At 30.8% G+C, this 10,362-nt stretch overlaps 1 protein-coding gene across 3 annotated transcripts; it reads right to left on the bottom strand.

Annotated features, from left to right (window-relative positions):
* Positions 1 to 4,812: 4,812 nt before the first annotated feature.
* LOC108346075 (GTPase ERA-like, chloroplastic) lies at positions 4,813 to 9,530 on the bottom strand. 3 transcript variants are annotated; one of them, XM_017585043.2, is made up of 10 exons: positions 9,103 to 9,529; positions 8,640 to 8,785; positions 7,839 to 7,979; positions 7,650 to 7,763; positions 7,420 to 7,545; positions 6,226 to 6,324; positions 6,012 to 6,113; positions 5,560 to 5,640; positions 5,263 to 5,396; positions 4,813 to 5,026 (listed from the first exon to the last, which is right to left on the bottom strand). In XM_017585043.2, the coding sequence occupies exons 1-9, from the start codon at positions 9,476 to 9,478 to the stop codon at positions 5,310 to 5,312; spliced, it is 1,272 nt and encodes a 423-aa protein (XP_017440532.1). In that variant the 5' UTR covers positions 9,479 to 9,529; the 3' UTR covers positions 4,813 to 5,026; positions 5,263 to 5,309. The 3 variants fall into 3 exon arrangements, with proteins under 3 accessions (XP_017440532.1, XP_017440524.1, XP_052727663.1); XM_017585035.2 differs by lacking the exon at positions 4,813 to 5,026 and adding an exon at positions 5,092 to 5,174; XM_052871703.1 differs by lacking the exons at positions 4,813 to 5,026; positions 7,650 to 7,763 and having other exon boundaries at positions 5,092 to 5,396; positions 9,103 to 9,530.
* Between the last annotated feature and the right edge of the window lie 832 nt (positions 9,531 to 10,362).

Raw genomic sequence — 10,362 nt, 5'->3', positions numbered from 1 at the left:
TTTCTTCTCGGAAAAGACTTTGGGATTAGCATTTTTATCTTATCTAGAATCAAAGTATATTTTTATGAAAACATCATTTCAAGACTTCCATAAATTATTACTTAGTTTAACTTCTCATATATTATTTTGACAACTCTGTTGTTTTAGATGATTCACTATATTTTCAAATTTTATTTATGTTAGTTATTATCATTTGGATGTAATAGTTTATTATTAAAAAATAATTGTCATCTAGTTAGTTAAAAAGTTATTCTCAACATATTATTTTACCCAAAGAAACTCTCAGCTGAACAATTTAATCAACTCAATAATAGTCTATTTAGGATTTAGGTTTAGGTTTAAGCGGTGAAAAATATATATTCTTAAATCAAAAGTTAAAATGTTAAAAATGTACTACAAATAAAAAAAAAATCTTCAAATTATCTACATGTCTACCGTACATTATTTAATTATTATTATAATAGATGCAGTGGTCTTTAGGTAAAAAACAATATTTTATCACAAAAGTAAGTTATCAATTTAGTGAGAAAAAGTTACTTTCCCATTTCTAATTATGGAGTCATTAACTTTAGTGGCATTTTTGTTCTTCTAAAAGTTGCATATAAATTATTAACGTCATTTATTTTTGACAAGATATTGGTTATGCATGCGCCTAGATAACGAAAAGTATATTATTTTGGTTTTTTCATATTATTATTGATTGGGTAAATATCAATTATAATTATTTTATTAAGAGGTTTGATAGGTTTAAAATTTAATTAGTTAATATTAATACATACAAGGAGGTGGTCTAACAGAACATTTCCAGAATTCTGTTAAAGATAGGAATATCACATACTTTAATTTTAGTTGCTAAGCTATGTTAGAAATATATCACCCTTAATTAATATGAATTGTTAATAGACATTAAAATATGACTAAATTGAGGATATTATTGATTCAATTATAAATGACTGATTGGAGAGCAAAATGTACGATATTGGAATATAATATTTTGCGAAAGTACATGTGTGTGTTCTAAAAACTTGTATGCATCCTTATTTAATCAACTTTATACAATCAATGAGTTAAATGATAAAAAAATTCATATAATTGGTTCTCTTGCGTATGATGGGGAGATATACATGAATAGGTCAAGATTCAATTACATACAAGAATATCTGACATTAATTTTAATCCAAAATTTTAAACTAATGCGTTTTTGGTTTTTTTTTTCCCTATGTATTGTTCATCATGCTAATTTCTATTTAATGTAAAACTCTAAATCGCACCTCCAAGAAGCTCTCTTTCAAACGTGAGTCCTTCCATCTTGATACATGTTCCCCATCCAATAGAAGCACGAAAAATACCTTTCATAATGAATTATCCAAACATACTAGTTAGTCACCATGATGAAACTAGATAACTACTATAGTTTGTTATGCATAAAGAGAAACATGATATATATATATATATATATATATATATATATATATATATATATATATATATATAAAATCAATGGTCATAAACCAACTTTATAAGATAACATGATATTACTCTCAACCTACAATATTAAAAGAATAGGTTTTTTAATCTTTGTTCTTATATATTATTTATATTTCAATTTTTATCTAATATGAGACTCCAACACTTGATTGCATGATCACATTGTTGTGTGGTTTTCTTATTACACAAGTTCCTCCGTACTTGAAATAAATAGTAGATTGACATGGAAATTTGATTGTTTAGGTTTATTTAATTAACCTTGGATATATATAATTCTACCTTAGTCCATGTTTTTATTTTTTGAATGTCTGCTACAAATATAACATTGTTGAGGGTATCAAAATGAAGACATTGAAGGAGGTTATTGAAGTAGAAAAAATCGAAAATAATGATATAAGTAAGATGACGATGTTGAGAACAAAATTAAGAGAATGATGTCACATTGTATATCAAAGAAAAGGGAATCGAAATAAAAGCCAAGATATGAATTGAAGTGAAGAGAGAATGATCAAGAATTCAAGAGGTGCATCGTGAGAGGCATTCGCAAGATAGAATCGAAAAGATGGACAACGTGAGATTGAAGAGGGAAATTAGTATATGATAACTACTTCAACATGGACTTGGTAGGTGTAACTAACACAACTTTAGTAGTTTTGAAGCAATTATCACAATTTATGTAATTTTCTTTTATTTTTGTTTAACGTTAGAAAAAAGAGAAAAATATAAATAGGTTATTAATGTAAAAATGGAGTGAAAAATTATAATTACAATTCAAAGATTTTAAGAACGACACAAACAGACAAAATGACATATTTGATTATTGTTGCAATTTGAGTCACTACTTTCATATATTTCCTTTATCAATTTCCACTTTACTCTTAGTTATTTAATTTTTTGCAATTTACATATTATAATTTAAGTTTCCAGTTTAACCACTTCAATCCATCTTCATCTTCTTCATTTTTCTTTGCTACCATTTAATCTCCACACGTCATTCCACCTTAATATTAAAATACAAAAAAAATGATTATTGAAAAAATATACATAAATTTCTTATTGAAAATCATATTAAAAGAGAATTCAAGGAATTGAATATATTTATGAATTTAATCCACAATATAAGCGGTTTGCATATAAATTTGGTTTTAATTATAGAATTTTAAAAATCATTACACTCTAATTTTTATTGAAAAATAATAGTTCCTAATCCAATAATTAAAAATCCATAAAATTGATTTGGTTCACTAAAATTATATTGGACAAGTTATCGAACCAAAATATTTGAGAAAACAAACATATACAACAATATCCAAATGTAAGATCACAAAAATTCGCATGTACAACTCAAGTACTTTAACAGCATATTATTTGTTCTCTTTTATCTCTCTTAATTGATTTAATTATGTTCTCTTTGACTTGCAAGATATTAAAAAAATCACATTAAAAGACTATAAGTGCAACTACTATATAATCCATCAACCTTTAGCACAATTTTTATTATAACCATGATCGTATATGTGACTTTCAACAATGAATTTTATAACATTTAATTGAAAGTTGGTCATAGAGAGATTATTTTATATAATGATATGCTAAAGAGATAAGGATAAGAGGAAGATGAAAAGTGAAACGGCATGCAGCTCCATTGATGGTGGAAAATAGCTTAACCGGAATCTTAAGACAGAGAAGGAAAAACCATGAAAAAATTACGTTCAACTTTAGACAACGATCTTCAAAAGCGATTTTGTTTTGAAAACAGAAGCTTATTTTGAGAAACAGATGCGACTTTCTGGCCTGGAAAGTGCAAAAGATGGGAAGAGGAATATTTGTAAATGTTTTTAGAAGATACTATGCAGAGTTAATTAAACACTTTATCTCAACTACACTGCATTGATAGTTACATAGATATTTCGTTTTCCAAATCGTTTAAATTGGAATAATCGATCGTGCGGTTTAAATGGGTTCTGCAAAAGGGTGACATTGACCATTTTCTCACCAAAAATGGTGATGTTCTTTCCATGGCATATTCTGTTTGCTGTTTTTGTTGTTTAAACTTATTATCGTGTTGTTCCCTATGGGACACGATTCTCTCTCCGCTTATTTCACGGACAAACCAAACATGTTTCTTGGTTTCACAGCCACACTACTACTACCATAAACTTTAAAGAAAACGATTCAGCTATGTAGCCCATAGCCCATAGCCCATAGCCCATAGCCCATAGGTACAGGCTTTGAAGTTGAGCCCGTGAATATGAGCAAGTGTAGTCTTAAAGTTCAAAAGAGTTGGCTTGTTCCCTATATATTCCTACTTGAGTTAAAGCCTACTTACAACAAAATTTTAGTTAAAGCCCAATTTTACTTTAAGTATAACTAGTGCTTCAGTAGTTAGTTTTAACTACATAACAATTACTATTTTTAGTTTTTGTAAAATTCATTCAAGTTTTTGTGTTTCTCGTGCATTTATAGAAACCTTTTTTTTTATAGGGAAATATGATTGAGGAGAATTAATGTCATATATTAAAAGTGTTAAGGTAATGTTTTTCAGATAATTAAGATGGAGTAGTATAGGGGTTAAAACTGAAATTTTGTGTAATTTAATGTAAATTAAATTAGAATTCTGATATTGCATGAAGAGTGTTTTTACTTTTTAAAACAAATTATGTAAAGTGAAAGTTTTCTATTTGGTTGATTCTAATAATAAAAGCATGATTTGGAATTTAAAATTTTACATTCCGTTTTATTTTTCAAAAATTTAATTATCACCCCTAATTTTGGGTTGTTAAGATTGTGGCGTAATTGACAAAGAAGGAAAATTTGCAAAGAGTGGTCTAGTACTGGTGACTCTAAGAATATTACATAACTAGAAATTACAGTTTTATTTCTAAAAAAAGCATCAGAAAGAAAGACGAGGAAAAAAAAAGTATTTAAGTTACCTTTGACTTTAAAAATTAATATAGAACTATTAGACATATAAAAACAAAAGTATACAACTTTGAAAAAAGATAAACACTTGGATGCAATTTTGTGATTTCATATTCTTCGGAGGCCTAAAATGAATGACCTTTAGTCGACGTGTCTTTGATATTTCTCTGTTTGGTATTTAATCCAAAATGGAATTGCAACTTCATTGCATGTTTTCATATTTGATATTTCTCTGTTTGGTATTTAATCAAGAAGCAGAATAACTTATAGAAGTGTAGCACAAATCCAAATAGAAGCTCAGCAAGCCAGTCCCTTGCAAAATTGCTAATGAGTCATATATTGTTTCTTTCTTATCCTTTCAATTGAAAACAGTAAGAAAGACGGACACAAAGTTAGAATGAAACTGTTAATGCGTTTTCCGATTTAATTGGCACCTACTTGTAAGATTGAGCATTACATTTGATCTCACAACCCCAACTTAATTTTTCTTTTATATGTTGAACAGCTAGAGTTCAAAACATAGACGAACCCTGACAATAGTTTTTCCTTAAAAATATTTGTATGATTGAGAAATAGATGGTAATATGTATGAGTAACACTGCTGCTACTCCCATTCCTACAATTCAGCGGAAAACAAAAATAAATGTAAATGTGGTAGGAGAAAGGAAAGAGAAGCTAATGTGAAAATTGCTTCCATGTCTTAAATTTTCCATTCAAAATATTTTTAATTCACATTTTTACCAAATAGCGATTAATTGACAGGCCTACAAGGAACGGAAGAGGGTCAGTGTCAGCCAAAATCATATACAGCTGAAGTTTTTATGCAAACCGTGGCGAGAGATCTTAACTTACATATTATACTAGATGTCTGATGAACTTTTTTGTTTGCCATCTTCACGTTATATAACACGTATCTGACCCCCATAACCATAGTGCTTTAGAAGCCCTTCATCTTGTCGCCAATTTTCTCTAACCTTTACTTCAATCTGTTCAGAGTTCAGACACCGGTATATATACAGAGTAAACATTCCAGTCTAGAGGGAAAATGTATGCCACACTACCACTTGAAAGCAAGGTTAAGTAGGAAAATATGCAGGTCCAGATTCAAAACGAGTAGCACAGATACAGAATAAAAAATTTGGCACACACCTCAAGATAAACTTTCTTCTGTAAAAAATCTTCAACATCAAGGCGAGCAGCCATTGCAAGCAGTTTCAAAGCCTTTCCTTCCTGATGTATTTGAGCAAAACATAGAAGTCGTTATTGTTCATATTCATCAGCTAACTGCTCATTGAAAAGCGGGAAGAGGCATCTTTAGCAGTAATTTGATTTTTTACAAAATAAAGATAATTTCTAAGATTAGAGATGAATAAACATATCAGGAGTCTAAGATTACTTTCAGTTGCAATGCATGTCCAAGGTCACTATCAAGACAGATAAAAATTCTTTTTAGCAACGATGTTATCAATTTCGGTGTTATGGAGTACACAAAGCCAGAAAAGCAGAAATAACATTGGCACTGTTGCTGTGACTCTATGACTGTATAAACAAATTCCATAATTCCACAAATGATCCACTGAATTCTGGTACAAGTGACATACTTTTCCAATAATGATAATCTTCTGTGAATTTTTCTCAACCAAAATCTCTACTTGTATGTAATCTTTTGCATTTGGCCGAGCTTTATAGTTTACAACATTTACCTGAAAGAATCGGATATAAGAAAATATTTGCAAATATTTTTACAAAAAGAAATTAGTTATTCTTTCAATTTGAGAGAGGAAGGTGGGCTATATCACATAAAAATGAAGATACCTGACATGCGTATGGAATTTCATTTCGATACTGTATAAAAATCTTTTCTCTAACAATTTCAGCCACAAAAAATCTTTCTGGATGCTCACTGACTATATCCTGCAAATTCAGGCACGTCAAAGCAGCATAAAACATAAGAGAAACAAGTAGGCAGAAGAAATGGCAAGGGGGTATATTCAGGTTCTTATTGTATCCAAAGTTTCTAATAACATGCTATACTGATAGCGGAGGGATCTGCACTACAATATACCAGTGTATGAAATCTGTACAGAGCAAGACGAAATATCATACCCTATTTGTAATACGTGAACAATATTGATGGGGTGGTATCTACACAATTGGCGATTTAGTTATGGTGCATTACAGCTTACATTGTTCACACCATGGGAGGTCGATGAGACTTGTATGTGAAATATCATCTCAAATGCCTTATTTTTCCAGTTCTTAGGGTACTGAAATCATTCAGAGATAATGTGTAATTAGTTACACATTAATTGGGAGAAAGTACTAACAACCTTCTCCATACCATTACTATGTCACTACCAGTCTGTAACTGCATGCCACTCTATTCCTATAGGTGGTATGGCATATTGACAAGATTATCACAATGGGATTGCTGGATTGAAGGTCACAAAATTAATCAGGATACATATGCTAAGCTTCAAATTGATAGTGTGACTTCTCAAGTAGGATGTATATAAAGTTTGACCTGTCATGGATGAATGTCACTTTATTTTCTTTATAACACATCTTTATACAAGAAAAATTAACATGATTCATGACAACATTGTGGCATCACAGGATCTATAAAGCTAACACCACATCACTGGGAAAAGGCTCAGTTACTTGTTTGTTTGACTGTCATTATATAAAATTTAAAATTTATCGGAACTGTCATAAATCAAGTAAAATAATGTGTATCTGCGACTGTCGTGGACATTTATATACAGCCTAGTTCACTTCAATGACCTTAAACATAAAGCCTAGGCAACTACTGGTTTTTATTTCAGTTTAAACAGCAAATGAAAACTCTATTTTACTCTTTCTGTAGTCAGGTGTGGAGTAGCAAAAATAATTATTATTTTGTGGTTTGGTTTAATGGGCTCCTCCTTTTATCTCAAACTGTGACATGAAACAATGGACAGAAAACATGAAATTTGAATGAGGAAAACAAAATTCTGACTTTTGACATGCCTTTGGATAATAAGCTGGTCCATTGGGAATCTTTGACAGTATCCAGTCCTTTACATCTTCAACCCCCTGACCATATTTGGCACTAACAGGTATAACCTCATCAACATCAGTAAATTTCTCATACCACTGCAAGGAATTTTAAATAATTAGGACATAAAATTTTAGAAAAATAAACATGCCAAAACCAGTGAATTACATCTGAATATAAATACTAATTATTTTGTTCCAACCTCAAGTTTCTTTGCAAGTTCCCCAGGTTTAACAAGGTCCTTCTTGTTTATAATCAATAGAGTGGGTGGTTTATCTTTGAGGTCTCCTACTCCTTCTTCCAACAATCCATCAATCTAGAGATAGGAAGCAATTTGGAAAAGCAGGAAAGAAAATAAAACTAAAATATTCTTGTAAAGGAAGATCTTTACTTTTTCGGGAGCTTTACGTGCGTCCACAAGAACCAACACACAGTCAGCATTAACTGCTGCACTGCGAACATTTTTCATCATCATTGAGTCTAACATGTGCATTTCCTTCTGTAGAACACCAGGTGTGTCATAAAGTATCATCTGCAACAGATTCTAAGGTCAGAAAATGAAAAAAATATAAATTCAGGTGTACATCCAATAAGATTGCAAATTCAGTATTAACATGACTCAAAAATAACATCTTTTAGTATAATGTTGAAATTGTGTTTTAGTATAATGTTAAAAGAGAACAATTTATTAATTTAAATTACCCCCACGTCTTTTAGTTTCAGTTTAACAGTTGAAATGTCAATATGAGAGATAATTTATCTCTAAAAAAGGCACTAGGATTAGAATGTTGTTACTCGTTACTTAATCTAAAGCTAGGATGACAAACATCCAAGAAAACTAGCATTCATGTAATTGGATGTCTCTTTTCTAGTTAATGATTTAACTAAGAAAAGTTCCCACAATAAGAAGCCAATGACGCTCTTTGAAATGTGGACAGCATTGAGCATGATATATGAAGTGAAAGATCACTTTGATTTTGGAATGAAATAAATCATCAACTCAAAAATATGCTCCAAATATGATTTTGGATGGTCCAACCTGAACCCAAATAAGTATTATCCCACATTTAAGAAATAACAAAAACAGGCATAACAACTTTTACCGCCCACACACCACATCAGGAGCAAGTAACCACTAGACAAGCTGACAAAACCAAACAGACGAAGTAAGAACCAATAATAAGATTAAAACCTGGTAATCCGTGCCAGAACATATACACAGAATTCGATGCCGGGTTGTTTGAGGTTTATCAGTAACTATTGACAACTTTTGGCCAAGCATTTGGTTCGCCAGTGTACTCTTTCCAACATTTGGCTTCCCAAGTAACGCCACATATCCTGCATTTGAAGAAATGTAAAAGCATGAACCAACTCTAAAGCCACATATCAGGCATTTTAGATTTTCAAACATGTTTTTGAACCCTGTCCAAACATAATCCTTTTGACGCACTCTCTATCACGGTTGAAACTTATTGGAAAGTCTATCAAATTTCATTAAGTCCAGGTCATCATTCAAGCAGCCTCTCCTAACTTAGTAAATTTCACTTAAATTTATCCGATATCATGTAGAAAGAGTGTATCAGGGAGATTCTTGATGAAACTCCTTTCTGAACGAAACAAAATAAATTCAAAAAACCCTAATGCGAAACACTGACCGCTCCGATGGTCGGGACCGGTATCGAAGTCGAGCTCCTCGGTCTCGTAATCGTCGAGCAAGGCCATGTTCCGGTCGGGCTTGTCGCTGAGGGACAAGAAAGACGAGTCATCATCGTCCAAATACGAATCTCCTTCGTCTTCTACTGCTTCCTTTAATTGTAGTTGCAATTCTTCTTCGCCGACCCAGAGCTGGTCTTGTTTGGAGTGGAATGATTGGAAGCGACGGTGTCTGGTTCTGGAAGAGAGGTGGGAGAGGGATTCGGTGCGGTTCCGGTGAGAGGTAGCGAAGGTGCAAACGGGAAAGAGAGAGTGTTGAAGTTGAAAGAGGAAGTGTTGCGTGGGAACAGTTGCAGTTGAAGAAGCCAGCTTCTCCATTGCCAATGTCTCTGCTCCGCTCCGCTACTTCTTTTTATCCAACTTAGAGGATAAAATTAACTATTAACTATTAACCACTTTTCTTACCACGACGTCGTTTCTCTTGGTGAGCGCTTGTAATGGAACTCTGTTGTATTCCTATATATGTAGAATTTTTTAAAATATCAAAATAGCGTTTTTTATTTTCCTATAAAATATAGTATATTCTCCAAGCCAAGAAAATAATAAAAAATAAAAAATGAAAAGCATCGATTTCTTATTTGCCTTGAACAGTGCTGTCAAGGATAGTAGTACCTTTGTGGTGAACTCTTTTTTTTTCTATGAAGAGTATTTGTCGTTTACAAATTATAATATATCATTAAATATCGATTGGTTATTATAATCTTAAATACAAAACGAAAAATTATGACTATTTTATGTCAAAAGAGTGGAGATAAATTAAGAAAATAATTATATGTAAACAAAAAAAAATTGTTAAGAAATAAATTCTAATTCTAATTCAATTATATAAAAGGAGGTTTGCACCTATATATATTTATAAAACTTCCAACAAAAATAACAAAAAAAATTAAAATTTGAAAATAACACTTTTTATGATACTTTTTAGGCTAGTTTATATATATAAAAAATTATTTAATTAGTACTTTGGTTATCAAAGATAAATATTTAATGCTTTTTATTTAATTGAGTTATGATTATATTTAAAATTGTGTAATGTTAATATTTCAGTTAAACTGATATAATGTTATTTTTGTGAGTGTTACATGTTATTATTTTAAATTTTCATTTTTCTAATTCTTTTATTTTTCTTTTTATTCATTTATCTCTTTTCTTTTTTTATATCATCTCTTCATTTTCTTCCTTTTTAAGATTATTTTGAAGAT

Source organism: Vigna angularis, chromosome 1, assembly GCF_016808095.1.
Source record: "Vigna angularis cultivar LongXiaoDou No.4 chromosome 1, ASM1680809v1, whole genome shotgun sequence".
NCBI classification, from domain to species: domain Eukaryota; kingdom Viridiplantae; phylum Streptophyta; class Magnoliopsida; order Fabales; family Fabaceae; genus Vigna; species Vigna angularis.
Note: the sequence above shows the minus strand (reverse complement) of the source record. Positions and strands in the feature narration are given on the sequence as shown.